Source organism: Lactuca sativa, chromosome 4 (assembly GCF_002870075.4).
Source record: "Lactuca sativa cultivar Salinas chromosome 4, Lsat_Salinas_v11, whole genome shotgun sequence".
In the NCBI taxonomy this organism is placed as follows: Eukaryota; Viridiplantae; Streptophyta; class Magnoliopsida; order Asterales; family Asteraceae; genus Lactuca; species Lactuca sativa.
This window is the reverse complement of record NC_056626.2, coordinates 47,877,663-47,904,632: the sequence shown is the minus strand read 5'-3', so window position 1 is coordinate 47,904,632 and position 26,970 is coordinate 47,877,663. Positions and strand designations below refer to the sequence as shown.

The window sequence follows — 26,970 nt, the reverse complement described above, 5'->3', positions numbered from 1 at the left end:
CGAGCCTCGCTCGGTAATGGATCGGGCCCCGCCCATCACACATGTAACAGATATCAAATAATCACATACATATGCAATAGTCAAATAGATACATAGCATACAAATAGTCATCGAGCCTCACTCGACATCGGGCCCTAGCCTAAAAAGCATATAAACATATACACATGTAAGAGTCACGAAAATAGCTGGCATACTAACATAACATAAGCATAGGTCAGCATCGGTGCCTTCGACCCACTAATTTAATTAAATTTAAACCATCTTATGGATTTTTTGATTATTTTTTAATTAATCATTTAATGAAATTAATAATAATATTCATAAGAATGTATTTTAAACTTTTCAAAATATTAGGGTTCTTAAATTTTTAAAATTTAAATTTCGAAATTAAAAGAATTTAATTCAAATTTAAAAATTAAAAGCAAATGTTTTAATAATTATCTTATTAATTAAACATTTAATTAATTTATTAAATCAATTGAGAATTATTCAATTAAATTAATCATGATAATTTAATCCTAAACCTCTCCCCCTAATTTTCCAAAATATGGGAGGGATAACACAAAATTTATAATTATCTAATTAATCAAATAAGGACATAATTACCAAAAATAAGATAACCCTACCAAAAATCCTAATTTTCGAAAATAGCAAATCTTGGGGAGGAAGGCAACGATTTCAATCCTTGTCATTTTTGAAATCCTAGAGGGTTAAGGAAACCCTAATTTCGAAACTTGTAGGGCAAGGGAAAGGGTTAAAACCCTTTTCCAAATTTTCGAAATCTAGGGTTAAGAAACCCTAATTGCGAAAATCCCTTTGTCTAAAAGGGTTTAATTGCCATAAACCCTAATTGATCAAATTCAACAATTGCAATCAAATTCAACAGAAAACAAGCCAAGGCTCTGATACAACTGATGAGTTTTGAGCATAACAAACAATCTTATATGTGCATGCAACCCTAAATTGCTTTGATCTATGTTTTTTTCTAATTGAACATACAAGTATTGAACATCATATGGGAAACCCTAGGAGGTATATACTATTTTAGAAATTCATAACATAAGATAGTAAATATACCTTTTATTGTTATGTAGCAATAACAATGTAAATCCAAGACTTCTTGAAGCTTGAGAGCAAGCACCACAAATGTCGTGCCTCTAATGGTTCACACCCAACACTAGCAAGAGGATGAGAGAGGAGAGAGGAGGAGGACGAGCTCTTGTAAATTCGGTTATCCTTATGGGATTCAGAGTGGCCGAAAATCACAAGCCATATGGGTCTATTTATAGTGCAGATAGGATGCCTTGGATAACCCTAATTTGAATATAATATTATTAATTCAAATTTGGTAATTATCCACCTCCATAATTATCCACATGGGATAATCTAGAAACCCTAGATTATCCATATAGATTTCGTCCACCTCTTTCCGTAGGAGGGTTCTGGAACCTCTTGCTCAACTATTGAAAAATTGCACTTTAGTCCCTACACTTTCAATTAGTTCTTTTAATCCCGAAATTAATTCCAATTAATTTCTGATTAAATATTAATTAAATAATATGCTTTCTAATTAGTATATTATTTTCATAATACATTAATAAATCATTTATTCCAATTTATTAATTAAATAATAAATCCAACCTCTCTCCAAAAGTCATCATGTGTAGTTGCTAGTTTTGAGAGCAACCCAAAATGACTGTGTTACTATCAATTAAAGTATATACCAATTATAGTTATGAGCTTAGACACTTAATCCAATAAAAGGACCATAAATATAAATACAGTTATATTATTTTGATTTGATGCTAGTGGTATTCAATTACACCGCACCGGAATAAAGATAAGGTAATTATTGTAAATTTAGGGCAACTTAAAAGATCATAAATATAAATATAGTTATATTATTTTGTTTTAATCCTAATGCTATTCATTTACACCATACTGAAATAAAGATAAAGTATTTATTGTAAATATAGGGCAAGTTAAAGAACTATAAATATAAATATAGTATATTATTTTGATTTGATTATAGTGATATTTATTATTCATTTACACCCGCACAGAAAAAAATAGAGTATTTATTATAAATTTCGGATAAGTTAAAGGACCATAAGTATAAATATAGTTATATTATTTCGATTTTATGATAAACATAATCACATTTTAATTTTATTATAAAGACGTTTTTATATAATATTAGGATGTATGTGTATGTTTGTCATTAAACAACTTACTTTTCTTTATAAATTATTTTTTGTATACTTATTTAAAACATGTCGGTCTTATCTAGTAATGTAATTACGAAAAACGTCATATTACATTTGTCTATACTTAAAATATGAAATAGAAAATAAGATATAAAATTATATATATATATATATATATATATATATATATATATATATATATATATATATATATATATATATATATATATATATATATATATATAAGAAATAAAAAAGAAAATCAAACCTAATATAAAAGATGGAAAATAAAAGATATAATGTTAATTAAGAAAAAAGAAAATATCATTTCAATTTGGGTTAATACATCATCTTTTTTGCACTTTAAGTGAAAATGGTTTTGACTTTAATTAATGAAGTGGTTTTGACCAAATGTTCGGGTGTGATTAACATCTTTATTATATGAGATTTTTAAATTTTATATGTAATTATGTGGTATTTTTATTTTTTATTAATAAAAAACTAATCAATTATATATATATATATATATATATATATATATATATATATATATATATATATATATATATATATATATATATTAAATGTGTAAATCAATATTATAATTATTGAAACATTTATGAGCTATCTTAATAAATAAAATTATTTTATCACACGTCACTTTTGGGATATGTCATAAGATTTTTAAATTACTTAAATTCTATATGTTATTATGTGATATTTTTGTTTTTTTATTAATAAAAAATTAGTCAATTGCACTAATTAATAATCTTTTATATATGTATAGTATTCATCGTATTAAATCTAATCAACATTATAATTATTGAAACATTTATTATTTACGTAAATATATTTTTCTCCATAAAATGAGTATAATAATAAATAGTTTGTATTTTTCTAAGGAAAAACTGCAATAAAGTCCCTATATTTTAGCCTCATAATCGATTTAGTCCCTATATATTTTTTTTATCCAAAGTCCTAAATACCAGTAATCGTATTCAATCTAACAATTTGACCTGGTCAACAGGTCATCTAACTTTGAAAAATTACATTTTTGGACCAGAATTCAAATTTTAATACAAATTTGGTCCAAAATTTACACATTTGGCCAATATTTTAAATTTTATTACAAATTTGGTCAAAATTTTACCCTTTTTGCCCAAATTTTAGAATTTTATTATGAATTCATCATAACTTTAGTTTTTTTACAACTTTTTTTCATAAAAAATTGTTTCTAATATGGTTTTTCTTTATAAAATCATATTTATACAAAAAAAAACTATTTTCACATAAACATCTTATATTTTCTATATAAAAACTTTTTTGTATATGAAATATCTAATTATAAAAATATGTATTTATTAAGTTTATAAATACATACAAACCGTTTTTATAAAAAAAATGCATATAAAAACGTATTTTACAAAAAAAAATGTATACAAACACCTATCGTGTTTGTATATATATATATATATATATATATATATATATATATATATATATATATTATAAAATTGTGTTTGTTTATATTTTTTTTTTCATAAAAACGTGTTTGAATAATTTTTTATTTAATAAGTGTTTGTATACATTTTATAAAATCGTGTTTGTATACATTTTATAAAAACGTGTCTGAATAATTTTTTATATAATACGTGTTTGTATATATTTTATAAAATCGTGTTTTTATACATTTTATAAAATGTATATAAACATGTATTATATAAAAACTGTTCAAACACGTTTTTATAAAAAAAAAATGTAAACAAACACAATTTTATAAAAAAAATATAGATAAAATAGGTGTTTGTATATATTTTTTTTGTAAAATATGTTTTTGTATACATTTTTTTTTATAAAAATGGATTTGCATATATTTATATCCTTAATAAATACCTAATTTTATTACTAGATATTTCTTATACAAAAAACTTTAAAATTTTTTTTTATCTAGAATATATAAGATTTTTATTTGAAAATACGTTTTTTGTATAGATATGATTTTATAAAGAAAAAAACATATTAGAAACACTTCTTTGAGAAAAAAAATTTGTAAAAAAAACTAAAGTTATGATGAATTCATAATAAAATTCAAAAATTTGGGCAAAAAGGGTAAAGTTTGGACAAAATTTGTAACAAAATTTAAAATATGGGCTAAAAGTGTAAATTTTGGACCAAATTTGTAATAAATTTTAAAATCTGGGCCAAAAATGTAATTTTTGAAAAATAGATGACTTGTTGACCGGGTAAAAAGGTTAAATTGAATACGATTACCGGTATTTGGGACTTAAATGAATAAAAAAAATATATAAAGACTAAATCGATTATGAGGTCAATATGTAGGGACTTTATTGCAGTTTTCCCTTTTTCTAATACCGAAATCATTTATTATGAATTTTTTACATGAATTAAAATAATGAAATGTTAGAAAACAATAATCTCAAAATTGAGATATAATAATTATAGTGGTGAGTTTTAGAATTTTAGATATTTTGTAGCTAATTTGTCTTTCAAACTCTATTTTTGCTAAGTATTTTATTTACAAAAAATCTAAATTCTAGAACACACCACTAAAATTATTATATCTCAATTTTGACAATATTGTTTTATAATTTTTTATTATTTTAATTCATGTAATAAAAAAAATTCATCATAAATGTTTTTAGTGTTAGAAAAGCACAAACTAAAATGAATTATAATCATTTTATGAAGAAAAATACATTTACGTTAAATAATAAATGTTTCAATAATTATAGTGTTATTTACACATATAATACAATGAATATTTTACATATATAATATACATATTAATTAGTGGAATCGATTATTATCATTATTTTTTAAAATGACAAACCAATCTACTTTTAATTATAACCATCTATTTCTCAAGCGAGAATTCATGACTTTTCAAATAAAATAGTCACTCTTTACTACTAACTCAAAGTCCCAACTCAAAGTCCCGTTGGTTAACTTTTTTATTAATAAAAAATAAAAACATTACATGACAACATGTAAAATTTAAGTAATTTAAAAATTCCACACAATAATATGTAGGAAAAGTTTTGAGAAAGTGACACTTTCATTAAATTTTTATTTCCAATAATAAATTTTTAATATTTTATTTTGAATAATAAGTTTTCAATATTAAAGATTTTGGAACAAGTTACGTTTGACTCCGACTTATAAAATACAATTTGCTTTGACTTAATTTTTGTTTTTGACTAACTTATTTTGTACACAAGTTACAATTTATTTAAGACAACCGAATACACCTAAGTTCTTATTTCTCGTGAATAATCAAAAATAGTATGTTGTTTGCCGTTAATTACAGAAAACTTTATAAAAAAGCTGTTATAAATAATTATTTATACAAACTAACAAAAATAACAAAAAAAGATCATTAATAAAATATAATATATTAATAAGTAAGATGATAATAAAAAAAGAAAATAAAATTGTAATTAATGTTTAGTTAATTTAATAAATATAATTAATAATTTGTTTGAATTCACATAATATAAAGCTAAACATAGTATATTGAATGGCTAAAATTTTTTTGATTTTTAACATAGATATTTATAAGATGTTTATTTAGTAGCACCATTATTATTGTTATTATTAATAGAAAAACATCAAAAAAAGTATTAAATCCGGACAGCAAACAAAAGTGCATTTATGACTAAATTAATTCATTTACTTAATTAAAAAATAGAAAATCTAAAAATTTGAAGTTCAAATTAAAATAGCAAATATTTGATAAAAATTTAATGATAATAATTTTTAAATAGCAATGGTTATTTGAAATCAATAGTTTTATGATTTTATTTTCGTCACAAAGTTTTTATTTTGTTTTATTTAAAATATTTTAGTCTTTTTGGTAAGTCGATAATATTACACCATTTTATAAGTTGTAACCGATATGGCCATATCCCTATATGAATATTAGATGTATGTACATGTTAATCACATACTTGATACTTCATCGTTTAGGATTTTTGTTGATTGATCTGAGATTACGTATTTCATTTATGTAAAATAATTTAATTTTTTAATGTTGAAAATATAGCCAAAATTTCCCATATTAGTTTATATGATTAATATCCATAAATCATATACTCAACAAAAGGGATTATTCCTTATCTGTGTCCCTACCTAGTTTTAATGGCATATCTTATCACCAACAATAGAAAAGTAAATTGCCAAGTAAATTAAATTTCAAAACATTAATGAATAAGATTGACTATCACATACAAATCTTTTTAATTAATTCGTCTTAAAATATATCTAAAAACGTGATAAATTTTCAAAAAACCATATTAATAAACACTTTTTTAGAAACAAAGAGATTTTACTTTTTATATAATACATAATTTATATAGTTTTCTATTCATTATTTGTGATATTAGTTGTCAGACCATATAATATATGCGTTAATTTAAAAAAAAAAAGTTAAATATAAATGTCAAAATATTTGAGAATTTTGAATTTATAAGAAAAAAAATAATGACTTATTATAATTAGAATGTTTTTTATATTTTAAATTTAAACAAATAATTTAAATAAATATACAAAAGAAACTAATGAGCTTTAAATTGAAAATTTTGAAATTAAAAGGTAAGTTTATTAATAAAATTGATATCTATTTATTATTAAATTTATTGCAATTATTATATTAAAATATTATATTGAATCTAATAAAATAGAAAAACTTATAAACTCACATATAGAAAAAAATTAATATATATATATATATATATATATATATATATATATATATATATATATATATATATATATATATATATATATATATATATATATATATATATATTTTGTTTATTTTGTAGGTGTGGACGTGGGAATGATGATGGATGAGAGAAGTTTGTATTGGGTGGTTACTTTGTTTGGAGTGATGTCAGCAACAGTATATAGTTATAAGTGCGATTTGTACGAAGGAAGTTGGGTATACGATGCTTCGTATCCTATGTATGATTCAACAAAATGTCCGCACATTCGAAAGGAATACGACTGCATCAAATACGGTCGCCCCGACCTTACCTACCTTAAATTCAGATGGCAGCCCACCCATTGTCTCTTACCCAGGTACCCCATTCCCCCTCTTGATCTCCATGTATATACACTTATAATCTATAACAAATTTTAATCAAACATTCCAATCAATAACTATGTTTGACTCTTTAAAAGTCAACAATATTTGTAATGCAAGTACGCTAGATCTCCGTACTCATCCTTTGGAATTATATGTATGTTTGTCTAATTTGAATATTGATTCCAGTTATCTTAACTTTTCTTAGACGTCTCTTTATGAAGGTCTCTTGATTCATGTGTTGTAATAAAAAACTTCGTTTCTTCGTCACACTTCAAGAATGTTAGGTGGTGTTTGGTTCAATGAATTTTTGCTAAGAATCAAAACTGAAATAATTTTATTTTAACACCTCAGATTCGATGCGGAAGAATTCTTGAGAAAAATGAGAGGAAAAAAGATCATGTATGTTGGTGATTCAGTAAGCTTAAATCAATGGCAATCAATGGTTTGCCTTCTTCATGCTGCGTTGCCTTCAGAGTCCAACATCCATGAAGAAACCATTAACTCAACTACAACTGTCACCTATGAGGTTATTACTTAATAATTAATTGTAATACAAGATTAATTTGTAAATATATTAATAAAAAAAGTTAATATATAAAATATTTGTCCATTTGTAGGATTATGGAGTTTCAATTTCAATGTTCTTGTCTCATTACTTGGTAGACATAACGCAAGAGAAAATCGGCCGGGTTTTGAAATTAGACTCCATTACAGATGGAGATGTTTGGAAGGAGAACGACGTTTTGATCTTCAATACTTGGCTTTGGTGGTATCGTCGAGGAGAAAAACAACCGTGCGTATAAAATATAAATTTTAGTTATTTTTGTTTAAGCGACTTTAATGACATTAGTTAAATAATTTGACATTTTTATGGTTTGATGCAGATGGGATTATATTGAAACAGGTAGGAAGATACTTAAGGACATGGATCGGATGGTTGCTTTTCGAGAGGCTTTAACGACTTGGGCAAATTGGATCGATTCCGATGTAGACACAGTGAAAACCAGAGTGTTTTTCCAAGGAGTCTCACCATCTCATTACAAGTAACTTAACATTCTTGACCCTTTGATAGCATTTTGTTATATATGTTATACCAGACTGGACTGGACTGGACTGGACTGTATAGACATGCCATGTAGCAGAGTATTTTTCTTGATGGGATAAAAAATTGCAATTTCTATCTCATTTACATCTATCTCGGTTTCAATCACAGTCCTATACAAAACAGTCTGTTTTATCTTGTCACGAGTAACAAACAAAGTATGGTTGATTACAGTATTTCATATTCTTGTGTTTATTCAATGAGATATTGATTGTCTAAAATGAAATTTGTTTAGTGGGGCCGATTGGAATGAGCCGGGGGTGACGAATTGTGGGAAAGAAACGCTTCCGATAAACGGATCAACGTACAATGGAGGGTGGCCAAAGGCAGAGATGGTGGTGGAGCAAGTTTTGAGTGGTGTTAAAAAACCGGTGTCATTGCTCAACATAACAAGATTATCACAATTGAGAAAAGATGGACATCCAAGTAGTTTCAATGCCTTCAGAGGAATGGATTGTACTCATTGGTGTGTTGCTGGGGTTCCAGACACATGGAACCAGCTTCTATCTGCTGCTCTTGGTTAAAGTTTATGACCCATACATATTGATGATTAATGTATCTCAAAATTTAATATGGTTTTATTTATTGGTCAAAAAATTAATATATACATCAATTATTTGATTAAAAATTTCTATGATTACTTCAAAACGTAACACCCTCCGCTTGCGTCTACTTTATGCAGTAAGTTAATAATTGTGGCGTTGAAGAATTGAAGTTGTATTGTGACTTGTGAGCGCCTTGGGCTTTGTATAATGATGGGTCAAGAAAAAATTTGGAACACGGCGGAAAGTTAGTTGGAAAATAATAGGTTCTATAATCTTGAGTTTTAATACGAAGATGAAGATCAAAATCAACATGAACAAAATTTTGTAAAAATTGAGAACTAATGAACAAAACTTTTTATTGGTAGTCTTTTGAAAAGAGAAAGAAGAAGTGCATTTTGTAAAAAAAAAAATCTTTAAAAAAAAAAAACATGTAACCTGTTGGGCTATTCTTGCAACCAAAATATTGGGGGTGCCATGTAAAATGGTTATCTTTAGAGGCTAGTTTTCAGTCCATGTCACTTCCATTCGTCTATAAATAATACATTAGAGTGTATGTGGTTGTGAAAATTATTTTCAATTTTCTTGGAAAGGTTTTCAAAAAAGGAGTGAATTTTTTATTCTTAATTTTCTTTAGAAATTTTATAAAATGCAATTGATTAAAACTGATTTAGTTGTTACTTTTCTTTTTAAAAAATTATCAAATCGTGTTTGGACGAGTAATTTATAACAGCTTTTATTTTTAAATTTTGTTATTTCAAACAATACAATATTTAACATATTTTAACATAAAATAAAACAGTTTTAATAAATAAGGATGGGGTTTAGTGGGGGTGTAATGGATAGCAAAAATATTAAACAAAACACATTTTAAAAAATTTCATTATTCCAACAAAGAATTTATGGAAAACAAATGAACTTTTTTCACAGCCAAAACGTACCCTTATGGCCCGTTTAGTTGAACAAAATGTTTTTTCTAGAATCCTTGCAAATAATTTCAAAAAAAGAGTAGAGTTTTTAATTTTAGTAAAAAAATTCAAAAAATGCGTTGGGTTAAAATGTAGCAAGCTTTTATTTTTTGGGTGTAAAAAAATAAAAATACGAAAAAATAAATTATAAATTATAAAAAATCATATTTATTTATGTTTTTTCTAAACTTTATAATAATAAAATAAACAAAAAAAATCGGGACTTTAGAATATGTGTAAATATTTTAAAATAGTCTTTTATATATATATATATATATATATATATATATATATATATATATATATATATATATATATATATATATATATATATATATATATATATATATATATATATATATATATATATATATATATACTAGCCGTTTACCCGCGCAAAGCGGCGGCGGCGAATAGGTTCATTTGATAATTAGTTTCTTTCGTTAAATAGTTTTTTTTCGACGATTAGTTTTGTTTCAAAGTTTAATTTATATTTAGAAGCATGTCATCTTAAAATAAAACACACAATGTATCAAATATCATTTATAGATTCATCTCTACTGGGACATGATGCACATAGAACAACTTTGTATTCTTATATAGGGTTCAAACTACATTTAATTTGCATAGAAAACATAATGTAATACTGATAACTCATATATTTATTTAATTTTTACTTTAATTAATTCTCAATTTATTATTTATTTCTATTCTAATAGTAATTGCAAATTCTCTTGTGTGTGGTATGTCCTTTTGTATTGTTTAGGTTAAAAAATGATTGTTTTTTATTTCAATTTTAGTCCATATTTCATATATTAAGGTTTCATGTTTATTATTTGGATCAAATCTAATTGGAGAAAAATCATACATACTTTAAAACGCATGCAAATAACATCAAAGATAAAAAAAAAAGGAAGAGAATAACTCAATAAAAAATGACCACTCATATACTTTGGACACAAAAACATGCATATCTAAAGATATAATTAGAAAAGGGAAAAGAAAATTAGTAAACACATACGTATAAACTTAATTAACACACATTCGTACATGTCTACTCAGACAGATACAACCACACACACCCAACCATATACATCCACACATATAAACTTAATTAACACACATTCGTACATGTCTACTCAGACAGATACAACCACACACACCCAATCATATACATCCACACATACAACATCGTACTTAAATCAAGAGCGACAATTTGAGAATTCTACGTTTTCTCACTTTGTTTTTTGTTTCAATCTTCATCATTAAATATACATATTCTCTCCGTTCTATTTTTATTTTTGTTACTATTTATTTCCTTCATTCTTCATTTTAACTCCATCATATTAATTTCTGCACAATTTCATCATTTTATTGGTTTCTTTCAAAAAAAAGCCATTATGAAAACAATTGGTGTCTTAATCAAAACGGCTTTCTCATCTGAAAAGAGAGTTTAAATAGTTTTAATTGTATGTATCCAAGATTGCCAAAAAATAATTAAAAAAAATTATGTATTAGTTTTAGTGTAAAGATTATAGCCTCGGTTAAGTAACTAATGCAAATTTAATTCTTTACCATTCAAATACGATCATAATAGGTTAAGTGTCAACAATTTAATTAACTACTGTATTACATAAATTTTCATCATACAAAATCGAAATAATTTATTAAAAACAATTTTTTTGCATCATAAGTGATAAGATAATTCTAATCATAACAACTTCACCCAATTATTAAGAATCAATCATAACAGAGCTTATGCAATGCAACATTAACTATACTGCATAATTAAGATATGGATCCAATAAAACCAAGAATATTATTCAAGAATGAACCATATATGGGAATAAACTGAATGATTATCAAATAGAAGCAAACTGTCTCAATCCTCCGTCCCTCCATGTACTTACCTGCATATGAGCAAATTTCAATACTTTAACCGGAATTAAAAAAAAAAAAAAAAAAAAAAAAAAAAAACTTACCTGTAAATAACAATTTGCTTTCGTGAGGCACCAATACTTCAACCGGAATAAAAAAAAACAACTTAATAGTTTTTTGTTATTTGCATTTGAACAATAAATAAACCCCTAACAACTAAATATAAAAAAGGTAATCAAAACAAAAAGGTGATAGAAAGCAGCCTGTGATGAAGTAAAAGCTCCAGTTTTAGTGTGTGTAAGTGTAAGAAATGTACATACTTCAAGAATTCAATAGAAGAACCCTCGGATCATCATAATTCTTCACTTTCTAGTCAGATTCTCACATGTAGCCTATCAAGATTCAAGATTTCAAGTGTATTAAACATTAACGATGGAAATAAGAAAACTACAACAATAATCATACAACTTAACAAATATTGATATTTCACTTCCAAAGGGATGAAACATCAAATAACTGATTTGTGATATTCAACTATATGTATGAACAAAACATAGGCATATTAGAAAAAATGTATGTCAAAAATACACTTTCATCAGTAGCAAAAATAGTATCCAGAGTACACCTTCAAGTCCATGTATATTTTCTTGACAATAATAACCAAACACAAGAAAGACTGAAAGAGGGTTAAATCCAAGCACAAAACACGAGAAAATTAAGAAAAATGTATGTCAAAAGCCCGCTTCCATACTTGTTTCTGCCAATTTTGCCCATCAACAGCTTTCCATTCACAACTATGATATGTTTCACTTTGACCCAGATTGAAGGATGACCTTTAAAGACTCGACCATAAATCTCATTTTTAGCTACTATTTCCTAGCTTGACAACATTATAAGCAAAGATAACCATGTGCTTCGAACATCAATACTCCTGTTCTATTTCTCTATGCAACTAAACCCTTCAAAATTAAAACATTTATGTAATAAAGAACATAACGAAGGATGGTCGCTTAAAAATCTAAATAAAACCTAGAAAAGGAGGTCATACTCGCCTGTAACTGAAAATGTAGAAGAGGGAGTGAATTTTTAGGTCTCTAAACCGTACTGGGATTGAAAAATCAAACAACAAAATGGTTAAAAATAGCAAAATCAGCGAATGTTTACAGAATAACCTTAATTTGAATCGAAATGTTTTACAATACCTACTTGGAATCAGAAACCTGCTCATTTTCGAAAACTTCAACTTGGAATTAGATATGTGCTGACATTTAACACCTGCTTTGCATACTACATAGACATCTACCCTGATTTCGGACACTCGGACTTGTAAACAGGAGATGGACCTATAGATAGAGAATTTAGATATGGGATGAATAATTTAGAGTAAGTGAAGAAATCATAGATGCTTCTTAACAAACCTAAATCAAGCACCAAAACTCTCTCGTTGCTTTTACGCCTCCTCCCCTTAGCCTCGATCTCTCGCTCTCTCGATAGTTCTTTACTTACTCGTTTCCTGTTCCGCCCTAACAGGAACAAACAATATAGCAAGTAGGAAGACGACGGGAATGGTCGAGGTGATACGACACCAAAAGGGGCTTTGCTAATAACATTAAAAAAATACTAAACTTTTACCTAGTAACCTGCAACAAAAAAAGAAAAAGAAATCAGAACTCGTGAACCTACTTTGCTTTAAAACACACATCAGACTCACTGGAATCTATAAATCATCCCTCCGATTTCTCCATAGCTCCAAAATTTTCATCACAACGACAAAAATAATAACACAAACAATTATCTTATAACTAAAAAGCAGCATAACATATGTTTAATTGAAAAAACAACCGATTAGGCGATAAAGAGATCAAGGTGGATTCTTTTAGGTAGATTTCATGTTATCAAACATGCATAGGTCTTGGCAGTGACGGGAAACGGTGGTTGTGAGAGAGATGGCTGATTGACTGTGGCGTTGGATCGTGTTTGACCTGAAGCAACTCGATTGTATATCTCTTGTTGTGCAATCAGTTGCCCCAAGAGGTGTATGGGCGAGATATGAGTGAAGGCAGGTGTAATCTATAAATATTTGCCTGGTCGTCATCTACATCTTCTACGGGTAGGCATTGGTCGCCGATTGAGAGAGTTCAACATTTTAGGGTTTTAATCGGCTGACAGAAGAGATGCAATTTATATAAAGTGTATCTTCTGTTGACTAATTCAATTGCTGATAGTGCCATTCAATTGTTGAAAAAAGAGGATACGATTCAATTCCTAAAAGCAAGGGATACTGATTCAAATACTAACCTAAAACACAACCGACTACTGATATAACGACAAACTCAAGAAAAAATGGGTGATTTTCTTTGTAGCAAATGCCACAGATGAAATCAAATAATAAAACAAATGAAGAATCAAAATAAAAAGGAATTAAAATCTCCAGAACAAAGAACAAAGAGCAGGCTATTACCTTTTAACACATAATTTCTGATTTTAACCTCTTTTAGCCACCATCGTTCAGTGATAACCCTAAAAAACCACCCTTCTAAAAAATCAAATTATAAGTAAATACAAATAAATCTTACCGAATAGTCAGGGTAATCGTTCTTTGCTGAGATTCATCTCCGACTAGAAGAGATGGGCATCAAAGTGTTAGTTTTTGAATACCATGTAAAGGCACAACTATGGCAGGTTAAGAAACAGAATATCCTAATGGTAGAAAATCATACACATCAACATTATCACAACAAAATCAAAATAAAGCAAACCACGTTGACATCACTTACGGTTGGATCTACTGAAACAAATTAAAGCAAAAAAATGTAGACAAATTAATAGAAGAGGAACCATATACGTTACCTTAGTCGCTTGAGGCCAACATCCCAATCAAGCCGTTGTTGTTTCGTGGGTCAGAGGTCCAACAGACCAACAAAATATGCAGTAACATTCCATCTCCATCATTCGTATCTCCATATCATAGGTTCGAGTTTAAGCCTACAAATACCCATTTGAAACTTGTGACATGAGTTTTGAGGTATTACCATCAATATCATCCCAAAGATACATTATGCTCCCTAGAGCTATTGCCACTTCCCCAATCCAACAAATTCAAGTAGTAATCATCGACAAGATGAGGAGCCTCCAAAAAAACATAAGATTCAGTTCCTGAACCAGAGATCACATTTCTAAATGGTTCTTTTAGAGGAAGGAAAACTGACATGGTGAATGGTGTGTTTTTTGTGCGTGCGTACATTTGGAACAAAACCTGCACATCAAACCAAACAGTATCAGATGTGATCTTGCACAAAAATTCCATTTTGGGTTTGAAATAAAAGAGAAGCTAGGTAAAAAAAACTTTATCTGGAATCAAAGAGAATATAGGTCAAATCCATTTGGTTTGCCCAGTCAATGAGTTCCCCACAAGAACTACAACCCGTAAGAGATCGTAGATGGATAACCAGCGAGACCTCAACCTGCACACCTAATAGCAAAAGAAAAACCATTTTAGCTTTATTTGGCATGTTCTAGGTCGGGAGATTGAAAAGGCGGACGCCATAGAGAAAATCGATTCTAGGGAGCTTAGTGGCGGCCAATAACAGATGGTTGGGTGTAGAGAGAAATCCTAGGCTGTCTCCTAGCTGCAAAATATCAAGATCGAGGTGAGTTTTAGGGATTGAAATCTAGACAAAGAGTGATTTTAGGGCGTGATGGTGGTGGTGCGAAGTTTGAAAGAAAATTATCTAAAAATCATGAACAATAGCAAATACATGCATCTGAATTTGATTTTGAAGTCAATACATTAAGGTTCTATGGTTGATTTCACCCTTTTGAAGCTTATTTCGCTCTTCTTAGCACCATCCTTCTTGATATTCAAACAATTCTTGGTTTCCAGCACACACAAAGCGAAGAGGTTGGGATGAGTCACCGAGAAAGGGAAAAGAAATAGCAGTGGCCGGTTTGTAGAGTGGGAGGATTTAGAGAGATTGATGGAGAATTTTATTCTTTCAAAGCGATTTTTTGGTTACTTCCAAGTGAATAAGTCTCTAGGTCAAGAAGCCGGGTCAAATTGAAAATAACTAGTTGTACTTATTGTATAATTTTTTGTATGATTTTATATAAAAGGGTTAAGTTTAAAATTTAATATTATTTTATTAATGATTACTTGTACTATCAGCTTAATGGTTTGGACGTCTTAAAAAATATTATTATTATATTGAATCTATTTATGGAAATAGTTAGATATTTCGCTCTTCTTAGCACCATCCTTCTTGATATTCAAACAATTCTTGGTTTCCAGCACACACAAAGCGAAGAGGTTGGGATGAGTCACCGAGAAAGGGAAAAGAAACAGCAGTGGCCGGTTTGTAGAGTGGGAGGATTTAGAGAGATTGATGGAGAATTTTATTCTTTCAAAGCGATTTTTTGGTTACTTTCCAAGTTGAATAAGTCTCTAGGTTTAAATGAAGATAATGCCGAGAAGCCAGGTCAAATTGAAAATAACTTTACTTATTGTATAATTTTTTGTATGATTTTATATAAAAGGGTTAAGTTTAAAATTTAATATTATTTTATTAAGGATTACTTGTACTATCAGCTTAATGGTTTGGACGTCTTAAAAAATATTATTATTATATTGAATCTATTTATGGAAATAGTTAGATATCTATTATAAGGTAGTGTGTGTGTGTGTGTGTATATATATATATATATATATATATATATATATATATATATATATATATAAAAGGTGTAAGACCCATGTATTATATGGGTTAATTAAAAAAATAAATATAAAATGTCTAAATATTTAAGAACTTTAGATTTATAAGAAAATAAGAAAAATAATGAATTATTAAAATTGATTTTTTTAAATCTTTTAAATTTAAATACATAAACAAAATAAACTAATGAACTTTAATTTAGAAATTTTAAAATAAGAAAGTAAGTCCATAGAATGCGTAACCATACGTAACCAAAGGTGAGATAGCCACCCGAATAGGTGATCCTATTTTAGAGCCACAACTAACAAGGAATATGTAAGAGAGCTTGGAGCAAGAGAGCCTAGACTAGCAAGCACGGATAACATCCATTTCTACAGATTATTACAACAAAGCAACATACTCAATACCATGTGACAAATCTAACAAATCGCTACAGCACAATAACATACTAGATACCAGAAAACAAATCTAACAGATCACTACATCATAGCAGCATACTCGATACCAGAACACGAATCTAACAGATTACTACAACATATGTGACATCCCCAAAATCTCGGCCAGAAAAGACCGATTTCATTTATGCTTCTTAAAACATTTTCAGAGTAAATCCATTTGATTTTTTTAAAGATATGCGGAATTTGTTCCCAAAAACAAAACATGATAAAATAGATATTTATCAAAACATTTCATATGATTTCATTTCATAATCAAAAGTCGGGATGTCATGTTCTGATACAGATCACAAAGCATAAATGATAACATTACAAGTCGTTCAACAAATATATACATATACAGACTTGTAAACAAAAACAACTTGATGATTCGCCCATCTTAAGCTCTTGCGCCACTTCCTGTAATACAAATCAACTGAGTGGGTCAGGCTTGGGAGCCTGGTGAGCATATAGGGTTTTCAAACCCACAATAATTATATTTAATTTCATCAATCAACAATAAACCCGATTACCCATTCCCGTTATCCTCACCTTACGTTCCTAAAAATAACGTCTATTATAAGGAACTTATTTCAGGATTTTCATCGGGACGGACATTACTGCAGAGGGGCTTCCTCAACAATAAGTATCCTAAAGGCAACCATGTGGGGGATAGAGTACACCGGTGAACACGTCGTTCACAACACCTACAGGTAATGAGCCTGCTAGTGTTCCACAGGACAGTCTAGAATAGTCCGTGGTCATCATCCATACTCTGCTGAATGACTAGAATATCACCAATAACACCGAGGTCTCTCATCTGTTTATTTCACACCAATTATCTACCCATGTTCTACCCAATATATTAGTAGATAAAAATATACATTTTATACATTGTTTAAAAAAAACCTGTATAGCATGCTTTAATCAATACACATTCCACATAACAGATGAGGCATACACACATAACACGTATTTCATAGAGAATATACATTCACACATATAACCACAAAATATATACACGTAGCACGTATTTTATATTAAATACTTCATAATATTGTGTTGGAGAGAAAATAACTACACACTCACTTGATCAGAAGATGATCCGACAGCACTACGGCTTATAGAAGTAGCGTCTCTCCGCAGATCTGGAAGATCTTCACAAAAACCGGCTCCTCGCGGGCAGGGCTTCGGCTCGGGAATAACGCTCTTCGGGATTCTCGGGGCTTCGGATCTCGCTTCGGGGCTCGGGAATAATACCGGGGCTTCGGGGTATAATCGGCACGCAAATCGAGGCGAAAAGGCTAGAGAGAATGAGGATTTTGCAAAAGAAAAGAAGCTGCTTCGGACCTCCTTTTATAGCCTGATCCTCGGGGTTACGCGGGGCGTAACTTCGGGGTACGCGGGGCGTAATGCTTCGCAGATCGTCAGCGCTTACGTCACTGGTCCATTTTCGTCATTGCATACGACTCACTACTCCGTAGAACTCGAGTGCCCTACGCTATACGCGGGGCGTACCGCAGTACGCGCTGCGTACTTCGGATAGACCGCCTCGCTTCTCTTCGGATAATATCGGGGTTTAAATTAAAATAAATATTAAATATTTATTAAAACTTCAAAAATTCATATCTCCTTCATACGAACTCCGTTTTCGACGTTCTTTATATCCACGCGAAGGTCAGACCATACTCTACAACTTTCGTTTAGACTCCGTTGGCTAATTTTGACTTTTATTTTTATTAATTATTTTTAGAAGGCTCGGACAGGAAAACTTCGTTATTAAATCATAACTTCTTCGTCCGATGTCCGTTCTCGCCTATCTTTTCATCGTTTCGCTACTAACAACGAGATCTTCGATTCTCATTTAGATTGTTTCGGCTAGAAATTGCTCGATCTCGAATCGAGTATTCGGGCTGCATACTGCCAAGTCAAAACTTAGAAAAATCATAACTTCCTCATACGAAGTCAGATTTGGGCGTTCCTTTTATGCATGCTCTCGGTTTAACGAAATCTACGACTTTCGTTTAGATCGCTAAGGCTAAATATCGCTCTATCTTAAATTCATATTTTACGTCACTCGGCGTCGTGCCAGTTCCATCGCGAAACTTCGACAGGTCATAACTTCTTCGTTATAACTCGGATTTTGGCATTCCTTATATCTCCGGAATCCTTGTTTCCACCACTACATCTTTATGCAAAGATATCGGGCTTATCTAATACTTAAATTTTGACGTTTATTTATTCTTAATTCATTAAATAAGAAAATAAACACATAAATCACATAATTCACATAATTCACAAATAATACATTTTTATTATTTCAAATTGGGGTTACAATGGTTAACCTAGACTATTACATTGCTAAAATGGCAAGCCTAGAAACACGGGCGTTACAATTCTCTCCACCTTAGAATGATTCCGTCCCCGGAATCACACACCAGCAAACAAATGCGGATAGCGACTCATCATGTCACTCTCCGTTTCCCAGGTGAGATTCGGCCCATTCGTGTGTTTCCATCGGACAAGCACTAACTCAACCATCTTACGTCGCAATTTCTTAGTTTTTCGGTCAACGATTGCCTCCGGTTCCTCAATCAACCTTTTGTTCTCATCGATCCTCAACTCTGAAAGTGGAATTATGTCGGGAACTTCTCCCGTGAACTTCCTCAAGTAACACACATGAAAAGTGTTATGAATTCCATTCAGTTCTTCTGGTAGTTCGAGCTTGTAAGCTTGGTTCCCAATCCTCTGAAGAACTTTAAACGGTCCAATAAACCTTGGACTTAACTTTCCCCTTTTACCAAATCTTATAAGTCCCTTCCACGGCGAGACTTTAAGTAAAACCGAATCTCCAACTTCAAAAGTCATCGGTCTTCGCTTTTTGTCATCATAACTCTTTTGACGGTCCTGAGCTGCTAACATTCTTTCCCTAATTATTTTCAACTTTTCAGCCGTTTGATGGACTATCTCCGGTCCCATAAACTGCTTTTCCCCAGCCTCAAGCCAACAAGACGGCATACGACACTTCTGTCCATACAATGCTTGATAAGGTGCCATCTTTATGCTCGAGTGAAAACTATTATTATAGGAAAATTCTACCAAAGGCAAATGTTCATCCCAATTACCTAGGAATTCCAAGGTACACGCTCTCAGCATATCCTCAAGTGTTTGTATCGTTCTTTCACTCTGACCATCAGTCTGCGGATGGTAAGCCGTACTTAAACACAACTTGGTACCCAATTCCTCTTGTAGACTTTTCCAAAATCGTGAGGTGAAACGACTGTCACGATCCGACACAATCGTTAACGGAACACCGTGAAGCCTCACAATTTCCTTCACGTAAGAATTCGCAAGCTTTTCCATAGACCATTTCTCGTTGGCTGCTATGAAATGCGCACTCTTAGTGAATCGATCAACGACCACCCAAATCATGTCGTGACCACTTTTTGTTCTGGGTAGTTTAGTGACAAAATCCATAGCAATGTCTTCCCACTTACCCATAGGCACAGGTAATGGTTCTAAACTCCCGTATGGTTTCTGATGTTGTGCCTTGACTCTTGCACATGTCACACACTCGGCCACGTACTTCGCAATGTCGAGCTTCATCGTCGGCCACCAATAATAGGGTTTCAGGTCCTTATACATTTTTGTGCTACCGGGATGAATCGAGTACATGGTTTTGTGAGCTTCTTCCATCAGAAGATCTCTGACTCCTCCTGTCTTAGGTATCCAAATCCGATCTTGGAACACCTTCAGTCCGTGACTGTTTACGCCGAACACCAACGTTTTGCCCAAACGTTCCTCCTTTCGGTTATTCTTCTCAGAAGCTTCGCTTTGAGCTTTCTTTATACTTTCCAAAATAGTCGAGACAACTTCAATTCTCAACGCTCTTGGCCTTTTCTTTTCAAGATTGACCTTCCGACTGAGAGCATCAGCAACAATATTGGCCTTACCGGGGTGGTAAAGTATCTCGCAGTCGTAGTCCTTAAGCAATTCCAGCCAGCGTCGTTGCCTCATATTCAATTCTTTCTGACTAAAGAGATATTGGAGACTCTTATGATCAGTGAAAAGTTTGCACTTCGTGCCATAGAGGTAATGCCTCCATATTTTCAGTGTGAAAACTACCGCTGCCAACTCCAAATCATGAGTCGGGTAGTTCTTTTCGTGCTCTTTCAGCTGTCGAGACGCATATGCTATCACCTTTTCTCTTTGGGTCAAAACACAACCCAATCCAACCCCAGACGCATCGCTATAAACAGCGAAGTCTTCAACCCCATCGGGTAGAGAAAGTATCGGTGCCTCGCATAGTTTCTTCTTTAGCTTCTCGAATGCTTCTTTATGCTTATTATTCCATGCATAAGTAGCTCCTTTGTGGGTCAAAGCTGTTAATGGACTAGCGATCGAAGAAAAGCCTTGGATAAACCTTCGGTAATATCCGGCTAATCCTAAAAAGCTTCGGATCTCCGTGGGACTTTTCGGTTGTTCCCACTTCATCACAGCTTCGATCTTCGCTGGATCAACCATTATCCCTTCTTGGTTGACCACGTGACCCAAGAATTGGACTTCACGAATCCAGAAATCACATTTGGAGAACTTCGCATACAACTTCTCCTTCTTCAAGACTTCCAAAACTTCTCGCAAGTGTCTGCCATGCTCCTCTTGGCTTTTTGAATAAATCAGAATGTCATCTATGAACACTATCACAGATTTATCAAGGAACGGATTACAAACTCTGTTCATCAAATCCATGAATGCTGCCGGAGCATTGGTTAGTCCAAACGACATAACCAAGAACTCATAGTGTCCATATCGCGTTCTGAATGCGGTCTTCTCTATATCCTGCTCGCTTACTTTCAGCTGATGATATCCTGACCTCAGGTCGATCTTTGAAAAATAACTGGAACCTTGTAGTTGATCGAATAGGCCATCAATCCTTGGCAACGGATATCTATTCTTTATTGTTGCCTTATTCAGCTCTCGGTAATCAATGCACATCCTCATGCTTCCATCTTTCTTCTTTACGAATAACACCGGAGCTCCCCAGGGTGATGAACTAGGTCTAATGAAACCCTTGTCCAATAACTCCTGAAGTTGCATCATTAGCTCCTTCATCTCCGTCGATGCTAATCGATAAGGTGCTTTTGCAATTGGCGTTGTTTCGGGCAACAAGTCGATACGAAATTCCACTTGTCGATCGGGCGGTAATCCAGGAAGATCTTCGGGAAATACTTCCGGATAATCACACACAACAGGAATATTTTGCATCACCTTCTTTTCCTTCTTAGCGTCGATCACAAATGCTAAGTATGATGTACACCCCTTGGTCAAACATTTTCTGGCTTTCATTAGAGAAATGATCCCAGAATTTACTCTACGTTTATCTCCGTACACCATAAATGATTCCTTCCCAGGTGGATTCACTTTCACTATTTTCTTCTTGCATAAAATTTCAGCATCATTGGCGCTAAGCCAATCCATTCCCAAAACGATGTCGAAACCGTTAAGTTCGATAGGTAATAATTCCTCGTGGAACTTATTCCCATTCAGATCAATTAAGATGTTTTTCATACGATGGCTAACAGGTACAAACTTGCCACTAGCAACTTCGATTAATAAAGCATTATCTAGTCTATCAACAGGCAAAGCTAGTTTTCTACCAAATTCATGCGATATAAAGGAGTAGTTGGCTCCAGAATCAAATAAAATTTGGGCAGGCAATTTGTTAACGAGAAAGGTACCTGAAGCGACATCAGCTTCATCTTTAGCAGCTTCCAGTGTCATCTGGAATGCTCTCGCCTTTGGCTTTGGCGGAATGTTGGGTCTTGCTGCTTCCTTCTTTTTCGGACAATCCCTTGAGATGTGCCCCTCCTCACCACAACCATAACAAACATTCTTGGTGAAGGTGCAGTCATTGGCATAATGCCCTAGCTTTCCACATTTGAAGCATGTGGTTTCCCCGCCACACTTCCCATGATGCTTCTTTTTGCACTTGTCGCACCATTTCGCCTCTACCTTTCCTCCACTTCCTCTCGAACTAGACTTCGAGAATTTACTTTTCTTGCTGGACCCTGAAAATCCATCGATTTTCCTTTTCTCGCCAACCTCTGACCTTTCCAGACCTTTTTCCCTGATCTGGGTCTCAACATTTCTAGCAGCCCAGATGGCGGCTTTCAATGTGGTTGCTTGCTTAACCATTGGACCATAGTCCGCTGGTAGTCCAAGGGCAAACTTGTTGACCTTAGAGAGTTCTGTAGGCACCAAATATGGGATAAACTTCATCTTTTCTGTGAAACTTGTAGCGTATTCAGTAACGCTCAATTTCCCTTTCTTCAAATTCTGAAACTCATTACTGATTTCTAGAAGGTCCTGCTCGGAGCAGTATTGCATTTTTAGTTGTTCCACAAAGTCTTCCCAAGACATTTTGCTTGCTTCTCCCTTGGGCATAGAGTCAGCTAATAGCTTCCACCAGCTCAACACCCCAGATTTTAGCAGGGGGATTGCAAGAGCGGTCTTCTGCCTGTTGCTACATTCGCAACTTTCAAACATAGTCTCCATTTCGGAGACCCAGTCCATAACTTGCACCGGCGTCGGGCTTCCGGATAGACATGGTGGTTTGGATGCCATGAAATCCTTATACTTGCACCCACGACCATCATTTCCTCCATACTGGTTATTGCGTCTAACCACTGGTTGTTCGTCTTGACCAATGATTCCACTAAAGTTTTCTCCTTCAGACTGCCCTCCATTCTCCTCGGGCTCTTCTGCTTGAATTGACGGTTCTTCACGATTCTGCCTAAGCAGGCGTCTTGTTTCTTCCATCTGACGATCCAACATCACTTGAATCATCATTTGTACACCAGCCATTGTTATCGGCTCAGGTGCATCAGCTACAACAGGTACTTGTTGAATTACAGGCGGTTGATTCCTGTTTTCATCAGCATTTCCAACTCCGCTTCTTGTTCTCACCATTTTGATCTACACACCGAATAATTTCACCTTATTACTCCAAACGATTACATGCTAGTTCTAATATCGTATACATACGCTTAGAATCCTAAACACATAAACCTTCAGATCCGGTTGGCAACAAACCGTAGATCCGAACAAACAATATCATATATGGCAACATATAACATTTAGCACATAAAAGCATTTTAGGCAACCTTCCTAAAATAAACTAGTGCTCGTGTCTAAAATTTATCAGACACACATCTCACAATCTCCACTTAGCATACCAAGTTTAAGTCTAGAAATCCTACAAATTCCTAGTTCGCTTAAACTAATGCTCTGATACCAACTGTGACATCCCCAAAATCTCGGCCAGAAAAGACCGATTTCATTTATGCTTCTTAAAACATTTTCAGAGTAAATCCATTTGATTTTTTTAAAGATATGCGGAATTTGTTCCCAAAAACAAAACATGATAAAATAGATATTTATCAAAACATTTCATATGATTTCATTTCATAATCAAAAGTCGGGATGTCATGTTCTGATACAGATCACAAAGCATAAATGATAACATTACAAGTCGTTCAACAAATATATACATATACAGACTTGTAAACAAAAACAACTTGATGATTCGCCCATCTTAAGCTCTTGCGCCACTTCCTGTAATACAAATCAACTGAGTGGGTCAGGCTTGGGAGCCTGGTGAGCATATAGGGTTTTCAAACCCATAATAATTATATTTAATTTCATCAATCAACAATAAACCCGATTACCCATTCCCGTTATCCTCACCTTACGTTCCTAAAAATAACGTCTATTATAAGGAACTTATTTCAGGATTTTCATCGGGACGGACATTACTGCAGAGGGGCTTCCTCAACAATAAGTATCCTAAAGGCAACCATGTGGGGGATAGAGTACACCGGTGAACACGTCGTTCACAACACCTACAGGTAATGAGCCTGCTAGTGTTCCACAGGATAGTCTAGAATAGTCCGTGGTCGTCATCCATACTCTGCTGAATGACTAGAATATCACCAATAACACCGAGGCCTCTCATCTGTTTATTTCACACCAATTATCTACCCATGTTCTACCCAACATATTAGTAGATAAAAATATACATTTTATACATTGTTTAAAAAAAACCTGTATAGCATGCTTTAATCAATACACATTCCACATAACAGATGAGGCATACACACATAACACGTATTTCATAGAGAATATACATTCACACATATAACCACAAAATATATACACGTAGCACGTATTTTATATTAAATACTTCATAATATTGTGTTGGAGAGAAAATAACTACACACTCACTTGATCAGAAGATGATCCGACAGCACTACGGCTTATAGAAGTAGCGTCTCTCCGCAGATCTGGAAGATCTTCACAAAAACCGGCTCCTCGCGGGCAGGGCTTCGGCTCGGGAATAACGCTCTTCGGGATTCTCGGGGCTTCGGATCTCGCTTCGGGGCTCGGGAATAATACCGGGGCTTCGGGGTATAATCGGCACGCAAATCGAGGCGAAAAGGCTAGAGAGAATGAGGATTTTGCAAAAGAAAAGAAGCTGCTTCGGACCTCCTTTTATAGCCTGATCCTCGGGGTTACGCGGGGCGTAACTTCGGGGTACGCGGGGCGTAATGCTTCGCAGATCGTCAGCGCTTACGTCACTGGTCCATTTTCGTCATTGCATACGACTCACTACTCCGTAGAACTCGAGTGCCCTACGCTATACGCGGGGCGTACCGCAGTACGCGCTGCGTACTTCGGATAGACCGCCTCGCTTCTCTTCGGATAATATCGGGGTTTAAATTAAAATAAATATTAAATATTTATTAAAACTTCAAAAATTCATATCTCCTTCATACGAACTCCGTTTTCGACGTTCTTTATATCCACGCGAAGGTCAGACCATACTCTACAACTTTCGTTTAGACTCCGTTGGCTAATTTTGACTTTTATTTTTATTAATTATTTTTAGAAGGCTCGGACAGGAAAACTTCGTTATTAAATCATAACTTCTTCGTCCGATGTCCGTTCTCGCCTATCTTTTCATCGTTTCGCTACTAACAACGAGATCTTCGATTCTCATTTAGATTGTTTCGGCTAGAAATTGCTCGATCTCGAATCGAGTATTCGGGCTGCATACTGCCAAGTCAAAACTTAGAAAAATCATAACTTCCTCATACGAAGTCAGATTTGGGCGTTCCTTTTATGCATGCTCTCGGTTTAACGAAATCTACGACTTTCGTTTAGATCGCTAAGGCTAAATATCGCTCTATCTTAAATTCATATTTTACGTCACTCGGCGTCGTGCCAGTTCCATCGCGAAACTTCGACAGGTCATAACTTCTTCGTTATAACTCGGATTTTGGCATTCCTTATATCTCCGGAATCCTTGTTTCCACCACTACATCTTTATGCAAAGATATCGGGCTTATCTAATACTTAAATTTTGACGTTTATTTATTCTTAATTCATTAAATAAGAAAATAAACACATAAATCACATAATTCACATAATTCACAAATAATACATTTTTATTATTTCAAATTGGGGTTACAATGGTTAACCTAGACTATTACATTGCTAAAATGGCAAGCCTAGAAACACGGGTGTTACAACATATCAGCATACTAAATATCAACAATCCAACGAATGCATGGTCGTATATACTCAAAGGTGAGATAGTTACCCGGATATGTGATCCTACTCTAGAACCACAACCAAACATGGAATAGGTAAGAGAGATTAGATCAAGAATCCTCAGTCTATCCTACATGACTATATATAGTCCCTAAGGCATCCCTCTACTAACAAATAACCAAAACTAGTGGGTCGGCATTGGTGCCTTCGACCCATAGGTATAGTGAGGCGAAACTCACCTCGATATGCACGTAGGTAACCACCGTAGCAATGAAGAAATCTACTAGTTTCAACTCGCTTCCAATCACCTACAAGAAGATACTTGAGACAATCCCCGATCATAGGTCATAGTCACTTGCAACAATGACTATTTCACATAAAATAACGATTAGGGTTAAGTAAGAACAC

The 26,970-nt window shown here is 32.6% G+C and overlaps 1 protein-coding gene and 1 long non-coding RNA gene across 15 annotated transcripts; one reads left to right on the top strand and one right to left on the bottom strand.

Moving 5' to 3' along the window:
• The first annotated feature begins 7,079 nt into the window (after positions 1–7,079).
• On the top strand, positions 7,080–9,042 carry LOC111914606 (protein trichome birefringence-like 38). Its single transcript, XM_023910301.3, has 5 exons — positions 7,080–7,307; positions 7,666–7,840; positions 7,932–8,107; positions 8,199–8,357; positions 8,652–9,042. Exons 1-5 carry the CDS (start codon positions 7,117–7,119, stop codon positions 8,938–8,940), a joined length of 990 nt encoding a protein of 329 aa, XP_023766069.3. The 5' UTR covers positions 7,080–7,116; the 3' UTR covers positions 8,941–9,042.
• A 2,589-nt stretch (positions 9,043–11,631) lies between these two features.
• LOC111914745 (uncharacterized) lies at positions 11,632–15,825 on the bottom strand. 14 transcript variants are annotated; one of them, XR_002857921.3, is made up of 6 exons: positions 15,594–15,824; positions 13,223–15,433; positions 13,011–13,147; positions 12,853–12,908; positions 11,909–12,763; positions 11,632–11,836 (listed from the first exon to the last, which is right to left on the bottom strand). It is a non-coding gene; the product is annotated as an uncharacterized LOC111914745 (long non-coding RNA). The 14 variants fall into 14 exon arrangements; XR_002857918.3 differs by having other exon boundaries at positions 11,909–13,147; positions 13,223–14,789; positions 15,014–15,433; positions 15,594–15,825; XR_002857916.3 differs by having other exon boundaries at positions 12,853–13,147.
• Between the last annotated feature and the right edge of the window lie 11,145 nt (positions 15,826–26,970).

Coding starts and splice junctions, on each gene's coding strand:
- LOC111914606 (XM_023910301.3), top strand. CDS start 7,117: ATGTCAGCAACAGTATATAGTTATAAGTGCGATTTGTACGAAGGAAGT. Junction 8,108..8,198: donor CGTCGAGGAGAAAAACAACC/GTGCGTATAAAA, acceptor GGTTTGATGCAG/ATGGGATTATATTGAAACAG. Junction 8,358..8,651: donor GTCTCACCATCTCATTACAA/GTAACTTAACAT, acceptor AAATTTGTTTAG/TGGGGCCGATTGGAATGAGC.